The sequence below is a fragment of the Gambusia affinis genome, linkage group LG02 (assembly GCF_019740435.1).
Source record: "Gambusia affinis linkage group LG02, SWU_Gaff_1.0, whole genome shotgun sequence".
Lineage (NCBI taxonomy): Eukaryota > Metazoa > Chordata > Actinopteri > Cyprinodontiformes > Poeciliidae > Gambusia > Gambusia affinis.
Genome location: NC_057869.1, coordinates 22,889,683 through 22,912,306, shown reverse-complemented (window position 1 = coordinate 22,912,306; position 22,624 = coordinate 22,889,683). Strand labels below are relative to the sequence as shown.

The window sequence follows — 22,624 nt, the reverse complement described above, 5'->3', positions numbered from 1 at the left end:
TACACATTGGGAAAGCGGTACTGCTTCAAGGTAAGCGTCTTAAACTGAACCATGAAGCGACATCGATGGGAACAAACCAATCACAAAGAGTTACACTGCACGTAAAGTCTCCTGTTTGTATGTTGCCAAGACTGTGTTGTCTGGCTACTGTTGATCCCAGATGATTTACCTTAACAGCAGATTCTCGTGTGTTTTACTAAGACAATGTAGCTGTCAAGTACATTTGCAGTGCACACACTCTGGCTTGTATTTGTCAGAGATCTGGTCAGTGTTAGCTTCCTATTTTGATCTCAATGCAAATAGAGGATGGTTGAGAATTTTATGAAACAGGAAAGCTGTTTCTGGCTCTTAATGCTAAGGTGATTTTGGATCAAGAGGCTAAAAATGAAGGCCAGCAGTTTGTCAGTAAAGGAGTGCGTTTGGACATCCAAGGAGTGCCATCTAGTGGATGGAGATCTGCAAGAAGATTTACAGAGGGACAGGGTTTGCTTACCAAACATCTTCAGGCCCAAAAAATGGAAGTCACTCATAAAGAGGGGAAAGAGCCCCAGTTTTCAGGTTTACTACACCGCCAGAGAACTTTTCCTGGAAACGCTGGACGTAGAAGCCATCCAGGAGCTGATTAGGAGATCTGCAGGAACAAGGGCTGGAGCTCAGAGATTTCCACACAGCCCGAGTAAGGAGTGGATCATCTCTGTCTCTGACGGGGAGTACGGTGAGGCTTTAACGTTGTTCTCCATTGTTCTGCAGAGTGGTTTGTCTCTTGGGGACAGCTGCACCTTTGCATCTGAGTTAACCCTGAAACTAGGCAGACAGCACGGTCTCCTGAAGAGAAACAGCATCCACACCCACCTGCTGTCTCTGACCAGGCTGCAGCAAGAAGACAAGCAGGAGACTCTCTCTGCTTTCTGCTATCCTGCCGCTACCAGACTCTACTCAACCCTGGTCCCAAACTGGCGGTGAAAAAATACACGCTCTCCCACCAGCACGGTCTTTGCTCCCTTCATCTGGCCCTCCTCTGTGACTCAAACTCCAGCTTCATCGGCAACATGTACCTGTACTTTCCAGAGCAGCTGCAGACTCAGAGTAACACGCCCATAGTTGTGCAAGTGGTCAAACGATTGGTAGAACCTTTCCGCGGCCAAGGCCGGACTGTTCAGCTGGACAACTCGGCGAGGATGGAGGGCAGACTCAAAACAATCCTCTCTGAATTACAGATTAAAATTCAATTGCCACCATCAGATAAAAAGCAAACGATATCCCCGGCATCATCTTCATCTCCGTCTAAAACTTCAGAGGAGTCAAAGTCAGAACTCACAGCCCACCTTCAGGGCTGGAGTGGGCCTGTTCTGCTCCCTCTGTCAGACCTGAGTGGATCTGGGGCAGATGAGTTCATGCCGGGCTTTTGGGCGGCCCTTCACACCGTCTGCATCAACACGTTTGTGCTCCACACTCTGCAGAGACGGGCCTCGGGCAGGACGGTTCCTCTGCCGGGGTTCACAGGGCTCCGGCCTCTCAGCTGGCCGCAGACAGCAGCATGGCTGTGCCCGTCCTGCCACGACTGAACTGCTGCTCCAACCAGGGAACCACAAAAGGTCAGTCACGTTTGTTTGATTGCAGTCTTTGCTACACGAGAGGAGTAAAAACCTTTCTTTATCAATAATTGAATCTCTATAACGTTTGTATTAGTGAAACGACAGATTCCTGTCCGTTACAGTCAGCAATACATTCAAATGATCTCTTCCAAAAAAAATTTCTAGATCTGAGATGTTTTTTTTCAAGAGAAATGTCAAATATCTTGGGAACCTCAAGACTATTTTCATGTCTTCTCCTGTCCTTACAAGAAACAGGATACTTTCTTAGTTAGACTTTACCTGGTTAGACATCCACACAAGAAAATGGCTCTATAGTTGGAACGTAAGATTTTTTGTTTTAGCTGCCACGAACTGTATCAATACTTTTGCTTTCAGATTTTAAAGAATGCTGCAAAAAAAACCATCATATCTTACCAAGTGTTTTTGTCAAGATTTGAGTGCAAATATCTCAGTACACTTGAAATAAAACAAAACTAACTTACCAGCAACCTTTCAGCAAAACATAATAGCTTGTTTTAAGTCAATAATTATTTAATATTGATTTTAAAAAGTACCAATTCTACTGGCAGATTTTTCACTTAAAGAAATACATTTTCTGATGTTATAGTGGAGATTTTAATCTAGATTCAAGAATCGTTCACTTAAAAGAAGCTCCTACCTTTTAACTTACTAGTAAAGATCTACTAATAAGTTAGCTTTGTCTTATTTTAAGACAAAACTAACTTACAATTTCTAAATGTAAGAGTTTCTATGAGAAACTAGTAATAAAAGTGCCATTATGATAAGCTAAATCAAATAGCATTATCAAATCTTATCTTCTGATTTCCAATTATAAAACCATACATATCAAATTACCAAATTCTTAGTTGTGTAATGCTTTTTAAGTTTTAAAATAGTCACCACTTAAAAATAAATAAATAAATAAAAATCCAGGAGAGTTTAGAGGCAAATTAGGGATTAAATTAAGATGATCTTTCTCTAAGTGACATTTTCCTCTCGAGGACTCGCTGCTTTTGTCCTGAAAGCAAAACTGTTGTTTCTATTTCCAAGTGAACCACATTCAAACGAGAGCACTGCCACGATTGAGACGAATTGGTTTGTGGCATTCTGCTTGTTTTCTTTTGAACTGAGTGGATGCAGAATGCTGAGAACCGGTGTAATGTCTCCGTTACCAGGCTACCGTTCGATCTGGCAGGAACCAAAAGAGTCTGGCCTGGTAAACGAAGGCTTTTTTTTTTTTTTCCCACCCACTTTAGAACCAAAATGATCATGATTAACAAAACAAAGCAAAAGGCTGATGCATGTTCTGTCTGTGATGCTGCAGGTCAAACACAAATGGCTGTTTTCAGATGGAGGGCACGAGCTACAACCTGAGAAGTAGGCAATGCACGCCATCGAACAAGCAGGGCAAACCAGGAGTTGTTGGGTTAGACAACGTCGGCAATTCGTGCTACTTCAATGCTGTGATGCAGTGTCTCTGTTCAACCATGCCCTTTGTAGAAGACCTCCTCAGTCAGGACACACGCAGAAAGCTGGCAAAGTACGCAGCGGGCCACCCACCACCTCTTCAGACGAGTTTTCCCCCAGTGATCTGACCTTTCATTCGTGCAGGTGCGACTCCAGGATCGCAGAGGTTTTCATCCAGCTTCTGGAGGAGATGTGGCAGGGGAGTAGGACCAGCTGTTCCCCTGTGCAAGTCATGTCTGCGCTGCCCTCCGTCTTCCCCCAGTATCACAGCTACACCCAGCAAGACGCACAGGAACTGCTGCTACACCTTCTGGACGGTCTGCACGAAGACTTAAGCAAGGTGCATCAAAATCTCTCATCTGCAAACACTGATTTCTGCTCGTGTCCGTTAAACGTTGAAACGGATAATCCAATTAAACAATTTCTAATTAATTAGCACAACTTTTAATGTATGATTAATGCCGTGTATTTAAGAGATTTTTTTTTTCCTTTTATGATTTGGTTTGATGCTTTGTTTGCAATTTGGCTTGATTCCTGTAAAGTGTCTTGAGTTTTTAGAAAAGCGGTATGCAAATAAAATGTATCAATATTATTATTATTATTATTATTATTATTATTATTATTATTATTATTAGTAGTAGTAGTAGTAGTAGTAGTAGTAGTAGTAGTAGTAGTAGTAGTAGTAGTAGTAGCATAGATTTAAGTTTTGGTTGCATTTTAAGAAAACATCTCAACTTTTCAAGTTTGTACTCCTTTTCCCAGTTCATATTTGTGTTCATTTGGTTGCAAAACATCAGATGCATTTGTCAAGAAAACAGCCAGGAAAGAATCAGAGCAGAAGCTCCAAAACTGAGTCCACCATTGTCTCGGATCTGTTTGAAGGCCAACTAAGCTACCTGACCAGCTTCCTCCACTGTGGCCACGAGGCGCGCAACCATCAAACCTTCACCATACTGTCCCTTCCCATCCCAAACGACAAGAAGAAGTGCTCCATTCAGGTACATTTTACCGGATTCGTACTCTTCTGGGTCCTGGTGGTTCATCCTTACCTTCATCCAGTTTGTGTGTCTGTGCAGGATTGCTTATCCCTGTTCTTCGAGGAGTCAGTCCTGACTGGGGCCGAGCAGAGCGACTGCTCAGACTGTGACCGAAGAAGAGAAGCAACAGTGCAAACTTTCCTGAACAAACCTCCAGAGATTCTCATTTTGCACCTGAAACGGTGGGTAAGAACATCATCATAGAATGCTACAGCTGTAATTCTTAAGTTCTTATTGAATTTGTTAAATTGGATGTAATATCTCACCTGCTGATCCATGAAGAACAGCAGCCAATGGGGATTAAAATCTTCACACAATAGTGGGCTTAAATAATTAGCTTCTGTGATCGATTTTTGCCTTAATAATTATTCAGCAACAAGTTTGCTTTGACCAGAGCGAAGAAATACCCAGGTTTCAAAGACAAATTTTGTTTTTGTTTTTTTTATTATTATAATTTTTATTTATTTATGGTACTTTTCTTAATCTGTTTAAAGGTCTACTTAAGAAAAACACAAAACCTTCAAATTGACACTAAGTGCGGGTTTTGGAATTGGCCTTGACTGTAAAAATGGCTAGTGGGATGACATTAGTTAAAGGGGCAGTATTATGTAAAGTCAACATTTCTTTTTTATTTTTTTATTTTTTTTTTTAGCTTTACATCATGTTATAATATTATTCCCTCGTCAAAAACATACCTGGAGTCCTTTAGTCTCCCGTGGCAACCATTAAGCTGTGCTGAACGCCAGGTGGGACCGAACTTCCCCACTCAGCTGCTTCAGACTAGTCAGCAGCAATTAGCAAACACCTGGAGGAACTGCGCATGTGCTGAGCTCATTATAGACGCTGCTTCTCAGCTGGTGAAAACGTTGTTAAAGGATTAATAGAGGAGCGATGTGAGGACTTTCTGAAGGCAGGCTGTTATGACAACAGATCCGATATCTGTGTCATTCCTTAGACTGGAAGTAAAGGACGTGTGCAAACCATGAAGTTTAACAAAAAAATTATCTGTAAAAAATATAGCTAAAAATGAAAATACAAAAATTACGATACATCAGTTTTCAATTCTTCTTTTTCCTTTTCCAAAACATATCAGTTTACACGAAAAACAGCTTACACGGTCAAAAACTGTATTGCTCCGTGTCTAACTAATCCGTCAATAATATCTAATACAATATATGGCTTAACAGGAAGCAAGCCTTTCCAAATAAAACTAAATTTCACAATAAAAATAGTCTGAACAAATATCAGTCTTCTTGCTAGATATACTAAAATAAAAAACAAACCATCATACAAATAACTTAAATATTTCCTATTTATGGCTCTAACACAGACCATCGGAAAGGAGAGCATGACTTTTTTAAAAAGACAGTGGTCCAATTTTAAGGCGTGGAATGACACGGTCAAATTTCTTTTAAGTCCTATTTGATATAAATAGCATTTGTACACCAACTGAAGGTAACACAGTTACTTGATTATGCTGTAAAATGACAGCACGTGACTGGGAAACACATAATGGTGCCTTTTTAAGTGTTTCACAAAGTGGCTCAAGCACCCTGTAGGAGGCGGAATGTAAATGTCTTTATTTATCCAACATAATTATCTTCTTTAAAGGTTTGGCTGTAAGGGGAGGAAACAGGTCAAGTTGTCAGCCAATGTGTCGTTCTCCATGGAGCTCGATATCACTCCGTTTCTGTCCAGCTCGGTGCGGAGACGGTCATCTTACCATCTGTATGCTGTTGTGGTGAGTGATCAGACGACAGACTGCAATAAGCTGCATCACTGATGTTATCTTGGTGTTCAAAGTCCTTCTTCAAGGGATCGGCATCCTGCATGTTTCAGTTCTCTTCCTGGTTCATCACGCCTACATCGAAACACTAAGATGAGGTGGAGGTAACGCAGGGTGTAAATAAAACATGCAGGACCTCGAGGCCCAACTTCGGGCAGCGCTGCTCTGCTGCATCTTTCTCTCATCTCGTCTCTGAACAAAAAGATGTGCCTACGTCACATTTGGGACTGATTGAGTAATGCAGTTTAACAAATAGACAGTTTCATATAAACTATATTACAGATACAGTTGAATCCCATTATTTACACATGTCTTCTTTATTGCTCTCTGAAGTCAAATCAGACCAAACTTATGTTTTAGGTCAGTTAGAATTACCAAAATTATTTCCATTTTCTAAATGGTTCAATAATTAGAGAGAATATGTCAAAGATTTATTTACTAAAGGAGCAGTATTATGTGGTGACATTTTATAGCACAATCTAGGAACGATGTTTACTTCATCTGTTATAAAAATGCTGTAGATGTCTCAAATGTAACTTAAAATAAATTAGACTATGTAATTTGACACCTGTAAATTGGGCGTCTGCCTCTTTAAGAAGCTCCTGCTTTTTCTGACACTCCGCCTTCAGCATGTCGTCACAACATGGCTCCTCTTTATGCCGTTAACAAATATTCTTAGAAGCGCTGGACTGAGAAGCAGCTTGTGAAACTCCAGCAGACATTACCACCATTGGCTTATATCTGCTGCCGCTAGTCTGGAGGAGCTGAATGGGGAGGGTGAAGGGTTCGCTGTGAAACGGGGGCTTGGCTGGAGGCTGCAGCTGCAAGAAGGGGCTTTGTAGAAATAAAGTTTCCAAAACTTGCAATTGAGCATTAAACAGATTCACTTTCACTGTGATGTCTTTTGCTTAATTTCTAAATTATTAAGATTAATTCTAAAATATTCCTTTGTAATTTGTACCACATTCCAAGGTTTGGAGCCAAAAAAAAAAGTTCTGAAATAGTTCTTAGAATTATGCATCTACATGCAAGATCACAAAGTGTTGTGACTTTGACACAACACTTTGACTTGCTATATCAAAGATAAATGATGGCACCTAGATATGAATCAACCCTAAAACCTTTCAACTTGAAAAGTCAACATGCAAACATTTTCCCTCAAACCCATCAAAACTTGGAAATCTGTCAAATATCACAAACTACCAGACAAGGAAAAGACCGTCTATATTTTAGTTTTATTCCAGTCGTTGGTCATATTCAATAAATTAATGAAAAGTTGATGTACTTCAGTAACATGATGTAGATTACACACAGACTGACGTTCAAAGCTTTTATTTCTTTTGATGAAGATTTCTTACTTACAGCTGATGGAAACATGACAAGATTTAAATGATCAGACCAATATATATATATAAAAAAAAAATCTTAAAGCAGATATGTGGGTCTAATGAAAAGCTTAATACCTGCGTAATGATTTTTTTTAAAAGCTACTTTTAATCTGATTTTAAAAACTGTAACCCATGTTCTAATTTATTGAACATTCAACTTTCAAGCTGGTTTGGAAACTACACAAGGAAAGCAAAAATAAAACTAAAAAAGAAAACATAAATAAATAAAAGGACAAATTTTCCATTTTCTTTCTCCAGATCCACAGAGGAAACCTGGACATGGGTCACTACACGGCTCTGTGCTACAACTCGGTGCTGGAGACGTGGCATTGGTTTGACGATTCCTTCGTCAAGGAAGTGCACGGGAGCGTCGTTCAGTCTCCAGACGCTTACATTCTGTTCTACACCTGCAAGCCTTTCTAGGTCCAAGAGCTCTGAGTTCTCCATCCTCAGCGACAGATAATAAAACGCATTGCCACACAAACGCAAAACTTGTTTCTTGTTCTCCAGCTGGCTCCTCTATAGAACGAAAAAAAACAAAAAACAAAAAAACAACTTTTAAAAACCAGCTTAAATTCACAATGTATAATCTTATCGTGGAGCAAACTGGGGGGAAAAAAATGCAAAGACAATTTATTTGAAGCAGTTTTAATAAATAGTCATACAAGTTGTTTTGAGGTTAATATAATCATGTTAAACAATTTGTATTTAGAGAATTAAGAATAAAAGATTGAATGAAGAAAAAAACTGATTATAGTTTCATGCTAGGCCATAAAAGTTTACTCAGAAGTAGTTAAATCCTTTTAACTTTAAATCTCGGCTCCATTAAGAAGCGACATCACTCTCGTTTGTTGTTTCTCACATAATCGTTTGGTCAAAGAGTCACGCAGCCAACGCTGAAAATTCACTCGGTTCTTCATATCATCAGGCTCAGTAAACAAAAACAAAATAATGCAAAAAAATATATATGTATGGATAAGATCTAGATAATCCCTCCCATTAAGTCATACTCCTAATAGTGTTTGAATATGATAAATCTGAAGGTAAATATAAAACTACAGGAACATGTTGAGTGTTCTGCAGTGGCTGGAGTGAGAGACAGATGAAGTCCCAGCATCAGCATCGATTTAAAGCATTCTGGGATGGAAATAAAGGTCTGCTGTCCAAATAATGTGTTTTACGTTATCAACTTAAAGCGATTGCATATTGGATGTGCAAGAATGTGGGTTAATATGAACAAGCAACAACCGGCCTCCTCTTAATCTCAATAAAAGATCACACAGCCTCTCCTATTGCTTTCAAACAGCAGAAGGTTATATAGTTAGAGCCCAGAAGCCAATAGTCTGTTCTCACCTATATGGTTTCACTGGCTGCTACTTTTAAGGAAAAAAAAAACAAACAATTTGGTCAAGAGACAAAATTATTTACACAGAAACATCTTTAGTGTGCAACCTCGGCATTGCTAAGAATGTACACGGCACCTAACTGTTAATCCTGTGTATGCAGTTGCCGCTATCTGCAACAGAAATGACTGAATCGACTGTCGGCGCTAAAACAACTATGGTAAAGAAGTTAGATTAGCATGAGCATCGGTTTAGCTTCCGTATGATCAGTGATGTATACAGGTGGCATCGTTTTAACAGCTAACGGGTCCTCTAGTTGCTGACGCGCTGCACAGAGTGCCTCCACCGTTCACTCGTCATGATCCCAAAGTGGCTCGATCGACCGCGACCCCCCTTGTCCTCCATACATGATCGATTAACCACAACTAACGTCGCGCCAGGCTCTTCGCGGAGCAGAAGAAAATAACCTCTAGGCTTAAGCGTGGCTGCTGTGCGGTTGCTCCTCGTGTCTCGAGGCGGCATCACAGGGTGGAGTAAAACAGGATGTAGGCTGCGGACGACTTGACCGAAGACGAGGAGATTTCCGTCACTTCGTGGTCGTCGAACTTGTACCAGCGCTGCTTGAGGGAGTTCTTACAATAGGCCGTGTAGTGGCCGCCGTCTAAGCCCCCGTAGTGATTCTGCAGTGGAAAAGAAAGAAGGTTAGATTGAGATTTACTTCTCATGCTGAAGCAGTTTGGCCTCGTCCCTACTCACAGACACGGCATAAAGGTTGTATCTCCTCAGGTTCTGCTTGGGCCCGATAACATACTGGGCCAGGTCCAGACTGTCTAGAGGGAAATCGACAGACGTTTGAAGTTTTTGCCTCCATCGGCCTTCGTAGGAGAACCTGCAGAAGGAGGTTAAACGAGTTAAAAGTCTGTATTTGCTCATAATGCTCATAGCCTCCTGCATCGACGACGGACCGTTTTAAGTGAACCAGGACAATAGGAGGAACCTTCCAGATCTCCAGCTTCTTGGTGGAATCTCTGTGGGCTTTGCAGTGTCTGCAGAACACCTTGTTGTTGTCGGTGAGCTTTTCCTCTTTAGAGAACAACCGCAGACAATCCTGCCAACAAGAGAGCAGAAAAATATTGGAGAAATGTCAAAGTAAAACTTTTAGCGCTGCTCGTTGTACCCAGATTCTGCATGAATTGCCTTTTTGTCTCTTCCTACGTTCATTTTGTATATGTGAGCCAACCATTTCATATCCATGTAGAGTTTTAGGTAATTGTGTTTTAAAGGTATATTGTGGAATAATTAACATAAATAGTTATGAAAAATACTCAAATATCATGTTTAATTTAACTCGACTGTAAATTCTGGTTTGGAAAACAGAGTATGAGCCTGACAGGAACCAATGGCTGTCAAACACCCATGCTAACATACCCCGTTTTTTGTAATGCAAAGAGCATAACAAAAAAATTATTTTAAACAGTTTTCAACATACCACAATAGAGAATAGGGAAAAAAAACAAAGCTTGATTAAAATAATTGCACATTTATATACACTCTTGAACCGGCACTTTGTGATTTAGTCCCAACATTTAGTCTCTGTCTCACCTGCCATCGATAATAATAAATCTGATGGACTTGAAATGAAGTCCAGTTGCCCAGTAGGATTTCATTTACATTTAACTTATTGTATTCTCTAGTTTAGCCCACTGGAGCCATTTTCTGGTCCAAAAGACAAGCATCCAGACCTGACTATAATCCCCCCAAACCTTCTGGTGGGATGCGAGTTAAATTAAACTAAATACTGCTCTTGTTCTAAAAAGTTGTGCTTGGTACATAAATGAACACCAGGTGGCAGCAGTATGATCTTACTATTCTTCACAGGGCCGGCCCAAGACTCCATGGGGCCCTAAGCGAAATGTGGTTTTGGGACCCTTTAGTTCTGCTAACAATGTGGACTGGCTGCAATCAGCAGTCTGATCATTAGATCATTCATACACCTGCTATAAACCTATTGCATCTCTGGCAGTGCTGTTTACATTATATACATGTATAATATAAGATACATTTATTGGCCAACTGATTTATTGACCAGTTGATTTCTGGGTGCTGATTTCCTTAATTTTGGTGGATCGTGATCTGCTGATACTTACATGTGAAGCTGATCTTATCCCCTAATCTAATCTTCGTCAGCAAAGGTTTATAAATCATCTCTGTCCTCTTCTGCTCTGCAGTGAGAGGAGTGACTGACAGACCCACCAGGTCAGGTCTGAACGTTTACAGTTAACAATATTCATCCCACTGTTGCCAACTCACCAACTTTCTTGCTATATTTAGCAACATTTCAGACAAAAAAAATTATATCAGCCAAAATCAAAATCAGCAGGTCAGGCTCTAACCGGGGATCGGCCAGAAAACTGCAATCGGTGCAGCTCTACACACATATTCATGACATTCTGTGATTAAATTCATTTCTCTTAAGCGTTTACGCCAATAGCTAAAAATGTAATTTATACCAAGTGAGTCTTTCTCCCCTCAGAATGTGGACCGGTACCGGTACTGGACTGATTCTGAGCCTTCAAATGATTTTAACATTAGTTTCACATAGTTGACGTAAAAATAATATTTGTTTTAGCCACATAAATGATCAGCAGCAAACAACATATGACAAACTACAGCTTAGAGCAGCTCATTGATATATAAACGCAGCAGCCATGTAGCCTGATGTAAAACTATAAAGCTAGACAATGTCAAACATTGAGAAGTTTTAATTATTGTTATCAAATGTCATCAAGCTGCTTAGTTTGCTTATCCCTTGGGCCGGCCATGATTCTTCAGACTGAACTGAGGTTTTATGTTAATGACGGTTGAAATACCAATGAGTTTAACCCCAAGCTTTGAGGCGAGTATGATCATAAATCTAAAATCTTCCTGGGTAGAAAATTAAATCTAGAATGCAGACAGACCCAACAGAGAATCTGGGGGCTCAAAAGAAACAGTTTAGGGACAAGACATGTTTTTACTGAGATAAAAATGGAGAACTTAGCAAGTTTGATCAAACCAACGAAAACAGAATGCTGAAAAATGCTGAAAGGTGCTTCAAAACAAAGAGCAATACTTTGGAAAACGTTTAAAATGTTTGACATGGCTGTCCTTCACAAAACCTGAGTAGAACAAGTAAACAGACAATCTAATTAGTTTGCTCAACTTAAGCATTAGCAGAAAATCATTTTAAAAACAAACTACTTTGCAGTTGTTAGAGAGAAAACTCCCAGCGCTGCGTTCATGTGGTGACTGACCTGCAGGGAGCACTTGCTGGTGGAGGCCAGAGGCAGCGACAGGTACATGAAGGTCTCAAAGGTGCGTGATTTGCGATGGCAGGTCAGACACTGGACCGTGGACTTGAACTGACCCTGGAACAGCGCCACGATGATGGACTCGTTCAGCAGCTTGTGCTTGTTCCAGGCCACGTTGGCCGCGTTCTGGTCGTCCAGGTGGTCGTTTTCTTCCTCCTTGTACCGCTTCCTGTTGTCGGCCTGACAACAGAGAGGCAAGAAAAAAAAAAAAGACCTTAGTGGCACACGGCAAACCGCTGCATGTTGGGTTAGTAACACATGCCTTCATGGTTCATCTAAAGCTGTCAGAAAAGACCCAAAGAACTTCCTGCTTATATATATTATACACTGCCTGGCCAAAAATAAAGAACCATCACATCTAATTAAACAAACAGGCTGTTGTGCCTGTGCTGCAAAGTGTTGATTTCTCAAATGCATGAGATAAAAATGAGTGAATCTTTTGAGTTACTGCTAATGAACTAACATCAACAATCCAACGTCTGCTGGAAAATACATAAATGCAAGCTTAGTGAAACTACTCCATTTTGTCAACATGCCATAACCATAATAAAAAAAAAAAAAAAAAGTATATTAACGTGTGATCAATTTAACTTGTAATTATATATGTGGTAGTTTTAGGAAAATGTAAATGTATAGTTTAAATTTTGGTCAGGCAGTGTTGTAAGCTCCATCAGTATGCAGCTCAACGAGATCAATCCAACCATGAAAGGGCAGGAAATTATCCAGTGCCCTGCAAAAGTAATGCCACCCCTTGAACCTTTTACATTTTGTTGCACAGCCACAAACTTCAGTATATTTTATTCTGATTTCATAGGAATAATGAACACAAAGTAACTGAATTATAAGGAAAATGCATAACTTCACTTTTTATATATATATATATATATATATATTTACAAATGTGTATTATGGGTTTCTATTTTTCCTTTTACTGCCATCTGTAAATGAAATAATTTATTTACCTAAGTTCTAAACTCTCATCTCAGAACTCTAGGACATTAATCGTGTCTCGTTCCTTCCACTTCACAACTGCAGTACGCACCAATCTGTGTTGATTTATCACAAAGTTACAATAAAATACACTGAAGTTTCTGGCTGCTACGCAGCAACAACATGATGAAGTTGAAGGAATATTAGTACTTTTGCAAGGTGGTTCAAGTGGCAGTGTTACGAATATCATTAAAAAAAATTGTTGTTGAATGATTTAAAATCTCAGAAAGAGTCAAACGGACCCTGAACTGGGCCAACCTGATGGAAGATGGTCTGGACATCACACAAGAGGAACGTGATGGAATGGAGATTGGGTTATGAGAGATGCACTTTCCTGACTGATCCAAAGTTTTCACTACATTATCTTTCAAATCAAAGCCGACGTCAGGATTCACTGTCGTCACAGAACTAGACCGAGCTTCTAATGAACAGATCTGATTAAAAACTGGCTTTGAGAACAAGTGTTTAGAAATATTAGGTCTTGAGTTATTTATGGAATTAAAAAAACCCAACAGATTTAGGAATGAAACTGGAGAACTTTTGTTTGCTCTCTCAAGAATTTTATCTAGACCTTTTTCTTTATTCGAATGCACATGAATCTGGTAAAAAACAAAACAAAAAAAAAACAATCAGATGCAGGCAATGAACATGATTTGGGTCTACATGCACAGAGGTTCTGAAAGAGCATCGGACTGGACAGATGTAGACACGGCACATTCACACTCCTGCAGGAGGACCAGAAACACACAGCTCTTTACTTACTCTCTAAATTTCCATCAAAATGATACCCGGTGAAAAATAAATAAATGAAAAAAAAAAAAAAAAAACAGAAAGAAAGGAGGAAAGAAAGGAAATGATAACTGACTTATGCTTTTAACTTGTTTCCAGACACATTAGCAAAAGCATACAGGTGTAGAAGAATTAGGTAAGTCATGATTTAAATTAAGACGATTAATCAAATTTAAAAATAGCATCTTCTTTAACCACCTATGCTTACTGTACACAATATAAAAAAATATCTAAAACAAGAAAATAAGAATTCAATTCCCTTTTCCAAGTAAGAAAAACATTTATTTCCTAAAATGTAATAGCAAAGCAAAGGACACATCTGCAGGTAAATAAATACTAAAGTACTTAAATAAAGAAACTCTTTCTGCTTTACTTGTAAATTCAGTGAAGGGCTGAACTGCTGACTATTTTTTTAATTAACCAATTAGTGCCTGGAGGCCAGAAGATGCTTAATTGGAGTATTTTACAGAATTTGGGGAGTTCTGGGCAAAACAAATAAAATTTTTATCATAAAAGCCGAATGTATTTATTTTTTGTACAGTTTTGGCTTAATTACTGCTCAGAGTTTTTTCAGGAAGAGGCTTATTTTTGAGTCGGTAAACTCCAATTAATGATTGATTTCAAAATTAGTTGATTCTTTCAATCATCCATTAATCAAGATTAATCCAACTAATTTAAATGAATACTTTTGAACCAAATGTTAACTCAGAAAGAGCGCATCCTGCCATGAACGTTTATCTTTTAAATACACAGGAAGCTCCATGCTGGTATTAAATGAAAGCGTGTGCCCCACCTTGTTGAGGTCTTCATGCAGGCCGTCCATCAGGAACAGCAGCAGCTCCTGGGAGTCCTGCTGGTCACAGCCTGAAAACTGATCATTGATCTTTCCTATGGTGCTCTTGAAGTCCCGCGGACTGATGCACTTGTACAGACCGGCCCACAGCGCTTTCATTATCACTCCAAACTCCTCTGCAACCTCCCCTTTATGGCCAAGAATGTTGGACCTGGCAGACAGCGGTAACGGAGATGTACTCAGACCGTTTTACACCGAATCACAGGGTTCCGCCTGGCGAGGACCTCACCTGTTGATGTCTTCCAGGTAAAAGTTGTTATTGAAGTAATCGGCCATGCGAGGAGTGTTGCAGAGACACTGCAGGATGGAGTTCATGTAGCAGGTGTTTCCTAGGTTTCGAAGGCCAGTCAGCGATGCGCCCAAGCCTCCGAAGGAGGGATTCAGGTTGCGAAGCTTAGCCGCAGACGGCCGCACGCTCTCCACTTTAGAGTAAACCTTCACACTGGGAGGTCTGGGAGAGAAAGAATGGCCAGTTTAACAGAGAGTAGACCTTTTGCTATCCTGGAACAGCGAGACAAAGATGCAGAAAAAGCTGATTAAAAACAATGGGATTTTTGTCAAACAGACTATTATAGCACACCTACAAGATAAATTCCCAGTGATTTTTATTATTATTTTACTTCACATTGTTTACTAGAGTATAACCAATGATGTTGCTGTTCCTTAAAGCCCCAAAGTGCTTTTATTTCATATAATCAGCTTTATTTTAAAGTATACTTGCATTCCAATTTGCATTAGTAATTCTAAAGTAAATTGAGCCCAACTTGATCCAAAGAGTAACTCACCACTTTAAAGTGATGCATTCAAGGTCCTTTTGGATCTGCAGGCCCACAAATGTCACTTAGGACTCCTTCAAAATTTACTAATTGGCTGAATATTTGTTTTTCAGTAGCACAAACCCTTATTCAACAAAAAAAGGTACTTCCAATCTACCTATACTTCCAAATGGGTAAATCTTCCTAGATAAATTAACCCCTTACAGCAACAATTATGTTACAAACTTTTAAGTTTCCTTTATTAAAAGCCAAGTTAAGGACAAACGGGCAGAAACAAGTGCAAGAGGATGCAAATACAGGAGTTCCAACTAAACAAGATTTGCATGATGCTACCTCATGAAAACAGCTTCTCACTCTGTGTACAATAGTATCTCTGCTTCACAGAGGCAAAAACAAAAGGCTCAAAGAAAAGAGACTAAATAAAAAGTATATGTATATTAAACTGAACTGAATTATTAATAATTACCTGTTAAGAAATCTATCACAGATCAATTTAGCTCTAAGAAAAACCAAACAGAGAAAAACTAAAAAACAAAAGTGTTCCTTACTTGGTTTCTCTGTTGATGGTGGGTATGACTGCAGCAGCGGTCGCCTTTTTCTGCGCCTCCTCGCTCACTTCCTGGCTAATGTCCGGAGAAGAGTAGGAACGTTTCAGTTTGGACTGTTCCCGCTCTCGCTCGTGGCTCGCGTCGGGCTCGGCGGGCTTCTGGGACCGAGGTTTGGCGGTCGGCGGGGTGGACGGTGGGGTCTGAGGGACGGTGACCTCAGGAGGGTAAAGGTGGACGCGGTTTGTAGGGGAGTGGTAGTATCTGTAGGTCCCAGTCACTGTGTCCAAAAACTAACCGGAAACAGGAGGGAAGGAAGTGTTTGGGTTGAAATAGGCAACACTTATGGTCAAATAAATGGACATTTTAGTTGACAAGACTTAAAGTGATACCTTCATCCAACCATCAGGGAGGCCTGGCACACTCCTACCCATCTCCTCACTCCTTGCTCTAGTCAGAGGCTCCCTCTGTGAACCAAACAAACATTCACATAAAGGCTGCGATCAATGTGGGCAATAAGGTAGATTCCCCCCATTAATAAAATCCAAAATGTAAAAAGTCATTCTGTTTCTCCAGCTTTGCCCTTGAAAAGAAATCACCAAACAAAGCAAAGATGTCTCACCTTGATTTCACTCACAATATGGTTGGGAGCAGGAGAATCCAGAGACATGCTCTTCGAAGGCGTGTCCGGGTTTTGTTCTTTCCCTTTCCGCTCTCTGTCATCCCACACCTTCTTCTCTTTGTCTTCCTCTTCCTCTGCCGTCTGCCTTTCAAGTCTCTTCTTCTCCTGATGTCTTTTCTCCTCTTCCTCCTTCTTCCTCTTCTCACTTTCCTCCCTCTCCTTCTGTTCCTTCTCCCGCCGCTCCTCTTCCAAGCGGCGCTCCTGGTTGCGTTTCTCCTGTTCCTGTTTGGCCTTCTCCATCACGGCCACCGCCTCGGAGTGTATCTGTTGTTGCTCGTCTTTGGACAGAGAACCGCCAGAGCTGAGTGGAGGTTTAGCTGAGCGATCAGGGATGATGGGGCCGTTCTGAGTTGAGTCTATCGCAGACCGGTTCTGGCCGCTCTTGGTTTGATCGGACACCGGGACAGACGGTTTCTTGGCTCTGTCGTACTGAAACGTGAAGAAGAAAACATCTGATGAGCAACAGTTGAAGGAATACTTAATAAAATTTAAGTTTCCAGAATGGATGAATTACCTGGGGGAAAACTCTGGCTGTTGTAGGCGACTGGCTGACTGCAGGATCCTTCTTACTCAGGTCCAAACCAGAATTAGTAGGTACTGTAATCGGGAGGTCAACGGTATCTGGCAACCTGTCGGCAACCACGGAGGTTTTGGATGCTGGCGGCTCAGCGGGTGAGACGCCGTTCACCAGAGCAGGAGCTGCTGGTTCCTGAGGTTCAGGTGAAATCTCTCGCTCAGGTGGAGTTGGAGTCGAAGGCTTCGGTTCCTCCAAAGACGGGTAGCTAAAGTTCACTGTTCAAAACATGGCATATAACAAACATAAGCATGGCAATACTAATAACTCATTGTGCTTAAATAACTATGGCAACGTTGTTGCAGTGATCAGCCGTGATTAGCTCGGCCTCTGCTAGAGACCAGTGAACACATCACTGTAAAAGTCTCATCCAGTAGATGTTTGATCCTTTAACTTTCTATTTTGTTGCAAGGAGGTATTTTAACTACACAAGTTTCAATATTTATTTTTGTATCCCTGCAAACAGATGTCCTGATAAGAGAAGCTTATCAGGACATCTGATAACTGTGCTTGTCTACACTTAAAGATCTCAATCAGTTGATACTTTGATCTAGCTGCATGGTTTTATCTTCCTATCGTTCAAAACATACCTGAGCCAAGTGAATGGTTCATTATGAAGGTAATATCAAGCCAAGGGAATAGCTATGTCATTAATCTAGCTGTGTGGGACAGTCACTCTGGTTTAAGATCTGAAATCGTGTTTATGGATTCAGCAGTAAACCTCAACCATAAGCGCAGCTCCATGTACTTAAACTAAGTTAGGTATTACTGATATGAAAGTAAAAAGAGGGACAAGCAGAAACAGCCAGGCGATGGTGTTCCAAGGCCAAACTACCATGACTCGTTCTGACGTTATCTATTTTTACTGCCTCTTATCTCAAAAAAGGACGACCAAAAACAAGAACAAAGATTTCCAAACATGACGCTCACGACCTCTTTGAACGGATGCTGATCCCCATGAACACGACAGTAGCTCATGACGAAAGCACTCATGTCCTCTTACCCAGTTTTTGTTTCCAGATGTAATGCCAGTCAGGTTTAATTTTGACAACACAACCCAGATTTTGTAAAAACAATCACTGAATGAATGTTGTCAGAAACAACACTGAAGTTTAGTTGTTTCTGTAAACGTAGGGCTGGTGATACTCACGCTGTGGTAGGCTGTTGGTGATTGTTTGCCTCGGCGGTCGGACTTTAGCGTTGGTCGTATACATTGGATAAAACAGCAGCCAATTCTCATAGCCCCCCTCCAGCACCAGTGGCTCACTACGCATAATGGTTAAGCTGTCCCACTGTGAAAAAGTGTTAGAAAATCATTGGTAACACTATAAAAATAATCTCCTCATTCGGACATAACAGAACAAAATCCACAAGGCAGGAAAGACACAATTACCTTATAAATGGCGTCTTTTAGACTCATCAAGGTGGTGCCTAATTTAAGGTCAGATGCAGAACTAAACCAGTCGAGCAGAACCACGTAGTCAACAACTCCTCGCCGTCTCCAGTGATCTTTAGACGCGTCAGGCAACTTCGCCTCAATCAGAGTCACAGTGATTCTGAAAAGTTGCAACAAAACAGACTAAGACGCCACACTGAACTGAGACATACAGAAAATATAAATCTTTTCACAAATCGATTTCATGTGTAAAATTATTTTATTGTACATTTATGAATTGGACCTGTCTTTCACCCCAAATATGACTCTTTTTGTGGCTTGACGCTGAATAAATAAAGCGGAGTGTCGTCTCTCACCCTGGGCTGACGGCCTCCTCCGGCACACTGATGCAGGTCTGAGCCGGGACCTGAATGTGAGACTCCTCGTAGTCTCTGTGGCTGCGAGCATCCATCACCAGTAATGATATGGTCTGATCCTTCATCATGTTAAAAAGTATCTCAGCTGTGATGCCACCTGCTGGTTGTGCAGCTAAAATGGAAAAGCAAACCATATTTTATATCAGGCTGTGCAAACCTTTTCAAAACCCAGAGAAGCTCAATCAGCACGAAGCATCAAAGAAGTACAAGCAGCAAGATTTCACAGCAGTCACTTTGTGATTTGTCTTTTGTGTAATTTACCTTTAGTGACGACACTTTTTAGTTCATTCTGCTCTCCTTTCACCTTACACACACACACACACACAAAATAAATTCTCTCATTAGTATAATAACAGGATTTTAAACATTTTTGTATTCAGGTTTCACTTTCTGATGCAAAATGCAGAGTCGTTGATTTGTTCACCTTTTTGCTGTCCTTCTTGTTTATATTTGAGGCTTTTGGAGAATTTCGACCATCTTTCTCCGTTACTTCCTCCCTTTTCTTCTTCTCTTCTAATCGCTCCTTCTCCTCAAGCTTTTTCCGCACCTCAACTTCCTCATACCTAAGTGAAATATAAAACCAACTTGAATTAATAAAACATAACTCCTTACGTGCAATCTTAAAGCATGACCAGACTATGTGCGATCTGAGACGAGCACAACCTCTAACCTGAGTTTAAGGCTTTCAGACAGCTTCTCGGCTTCTTCAATGGCTTTCTTAAAGCTATTTGCTCCAAGCATAGTCATGTAATAGTCCTAAACAATTCAAAACAGAAAAAAAAATGCCTTAATCGAGATAACGTTATTAAATTAGTCACTTCAAATCAAAGTTGTCATACCGGTTGCTGCTTGAAATCTGGCCTTTTCTTAATGATGTCATAAACCGTCAAGTACTTCATGTACAGCACATAAGCTTTCTCCTCATCCCTGTCGAGACGACACTCCTCTGCCGCCTTGAACAGTTTGCAGGCACTCTGAACATAGCTGCAGCAGAGAAAAGAAGAAAGAGAACCTTTACTAAAATAAAACACCAAAAAGTTCATTTATTTCAGTAATTCAATTACTTCATTAATTCAATTTAAGAGGTGAAACTGATTTAACTTAGAAATCCTGGACAAATTAAATAAAGAGATACAAAATAGTAAAACAGAATGTAGAGAGGGTTTGTTTACAAGGTGATATTCATTACTCTAATATGTTATTTTGTGTTATGGCCAACACAATCATGAGAAGACTGCAGACTGGACAGTCTGACATCAAGACAGACTAGTCACAAAATATCACTGCCAAAGCAGCTGACTTCCAAAAAAATGAACTATCCAAGAATATAAAGAAAGGTGAGCAGAAAGAAAAAACTATGGCAGAAAAAGCAGCACAAGCAGAAGAAGAAACCACATCTAATAATGTGTACCAACGCCCACTCAGGTCTTGAGCTGACCACTGCAGTCAGAGCCTCAAGAGTTATCAAACACAGACGTATACAAAACATGAGCTATGACTGTTGAGTTCTTCATGCCACTCCTGAAACAGGAAACGTGAGGACTGAAGCACCTAGTTTACATATATACAGAAAGAAGAATTAACTGTTGCTTAGTGGTTCTAATCTTTTTAATAAAGTCAAATTTTGCCTTTCATTTTGAAATCAAGGTCTCAGAATCTGAAAGAAGAGTGGAGAGGCACACAATCTAAGCTAAGTGGGAAGCTAGCCAGTGATGCTCTGGGAGCCGTGTCATCTGCTGCTGTTGGTCCACCAGCAGGTTCTATCGGCTCCAAATTCAGCCTGGAAATTTCAGAGCACTTCCTGCTTCCCTCTGCTCGCAAACTTTATGGAGATGCTGATTTCATTCTCCTTGGCACCTGCCCACAATGCTACAAGAACCATTTCCGTTTAATGATAATGGCATTACTTTGCCTGGTTGACCGGCAAATTTCCTGACCTAAAGCCTGTAGAGACTCGATTGGGTAGAGGTAAAAGCAAGAGACATCAAACAAAACAAAAAAAAGGCAAGCAAGCTGATGAGGGCCACTAAACCAATCTGAGGTTCCTCAACACCTCATCAGTCACAGCCGGACTGCCTTCAGTCTATGCTGCATTTATGTGCCAATCTATACTCAAGGAGAATTTAGTCATCATCATCATCATCATCATATCTTTATTCCAGACACAAAAAAGGTACATGGGTTTTACTAAATAACTAAATAAATAACTAAATAAATAAATACTTCAAATGTGTCAATCTGTGTGTAATGTATCTATATATTTATTTTACTTTTTTAATTAAAATTCTCAATTACATTCACTTTTAGAAATGATTGAGAGTAAATATGAATATATATATAAAAAAAAGAAAACTTTTGCAAGTTAGTATTTCTTTTTCACACTGGGTTGGTTAATGAATGTAAACATTATTACCTTCTGGTGCTCGTTTTGTCTGGCTTAATTTCAGCTTTTTTGTTGAGGTCACCAAGAGATGTGGATAAATACAACTCCTTGGCCCCTGTGGAGACTGCAGGCATCTTGGTAGGTGATGAGTTCAGAGCTCACAAGCCGATGACCAGTCAGTGTCTTACACAACCTCTGGACATCTCTAAACACATGAGAAGCAAAAATTAAAGGAATACAAAAACCAGTATTCGTGTGAAGATAAAAAAATGTGCTTACATTAAAAAAAAAATGTCATTACGATAAAACACAATTCGGGCGAAATATATTCAACTTGGTTTCCATGTAGTATCATTTTTAACCGTAAATGTTACTTTCACTATAATCGTGTTGGCTAGCTTTAGTTAGCTGTAGACAACAACATAAAGTTGTTTTCGCTAACGTTAGCTAAGACAACTTCTTCTAATATTATAGCCAAACCTAAGCCGACGGAGTACTAAAGAGGGCTTGCACTGTAAATTGTACGCACCAACTCCTTTATTCATAAATGAACCGTTTAGGTAATAAAATGTGAACTTGTTGTTGTCTTCCTAGTTAGCTGCCTAGCTGCGTTAGCATGTTGCGTTGTGGAATAGCGCACTACCCAACAATTGGTGCTCTGACATTCACAGCTACAACTGAATTCAACGCGACGCCTATAGGTTTTCCCGGGTTTTTTTTTTTTTTTTACAATAAAATACGTAGCAAGAGCTGTTTACTAAAATTCGCTCCAAGACAAATTACCTTTTCTCCGACCTGCTGATTACATTTAAGCTACTTTTTTGACAGCTGATTTCTGATTTCTTGTTCCGCTTCCTCCTCTTTCTCTTTCTTCTTCTTCTTAGCATTAGACTGTTATTGTTTATAATCAGCTTGGCAACTCAATACCGCCACCAACTGGACTGGAGCGTAAAAAGAAAAAAGAAAAAAGAAAAAAAAAGACGCCCAGTTTTCTGAACTATCGCCTTGTGATAATAATAATAATAATAATAATAATACCAATAAAACCATATTCTTTCATCGAAACAAAAAATGCATATTAACTAAGGTACTGTGTGGTAGAAAAGGCTTACCCTGCAGAACAGACGAGTCTCACAGACACTTGCACTTTGTCCTTTAAAACCTACTATATAAACTCAGTGAAGCAAGCAAAAAAGCAAGGATAACCAAATTATTGAAAGAAAAAGGTGATATGATGTAATGCCAATGATGCAG

At 40.0% G+C, this 22,624-nt stretch overlaps 2 protein-coding genes across 5 annotated transcripts; one reads left to right on the top strand and one right to left on the bottom strand.

Moving 5' to 3' along the window:
- The first annotated feature begins 1,049 nt into the window (after positions 1-1,049).
- On the top strand, positions 1,050-7,696 carry LOC122841212 (putative ubiquitin carboxyl-terminal hydrolase 50). Its single transcript, XM_044134333.1, is given in 8 exon segments — positions 1,050-1,497; positions 1,500-1,608; positions 2,920-3,135; positions 3,207-3,402; positions 3,860-4,060; positions 4,139-4,281; positions 5,711-5,840; positions 7,532-7,696. Coding segments are annotated over 8 exon segments (1,608 nt in total).
- On the bottom strand, positions 7,202-22,282 carry usp8 (ubiquitin specific peptidase 8). Of its 4 annotated transcripts, none has more exons than XR_006372357.1 (20): positions 22,154-22,282; positions 21,401-21,575; positions 19,827-19,971; positions 19,658-19,743; positions 19,412-19,550; positions 19,249-19,291; positions 18,928-19,099; positions 18,569-18,731; positions 18,326-18,467; positions 17,116-17,393; positions 16,542-17,030; positions 16,312-16,386; positions 15,923-16,212; positions 14,828-15,049; positions 14,539-14,749; positions 11,910-12,146; positions 9,582-9,724; positions 9,373-9,505; positions 9,084-9,296; positions 7,202-7,792 (listed from the first exon to the last, which is right to left on the bottom strand). XR_006372357.1 is itself a non-coding variant. In XM_044134315.1 (19 exons), the coding sequence occupies exons 2-19, from the start codon at positions 21,502-21,504 to the stop codon at positions 9,138-9,140; spliced, it is 3,216 nt and encodes a 1,071-aa protein (XP_043990250.1). In that variant the 5' UTR covers positions 21,505-21,575; positions 22,154-22,282; the 3' UTR covers positions 7,202-9,137. The 4 variants fall into 4 exon arrangements, 2 of the variants coding, with proteins under 2 accessions (XP_043990250.1, XP_043990240.1); XR_006372358.1 differs by having other exon boundaries at positions 16,557-17,030; XM_044134315.1 differs by having other exon boundaries at positions 7,202-9,296; positions 16,557-17,030.
- Positions 22,283-22,624: the final 342 nt, after the last annotated feature.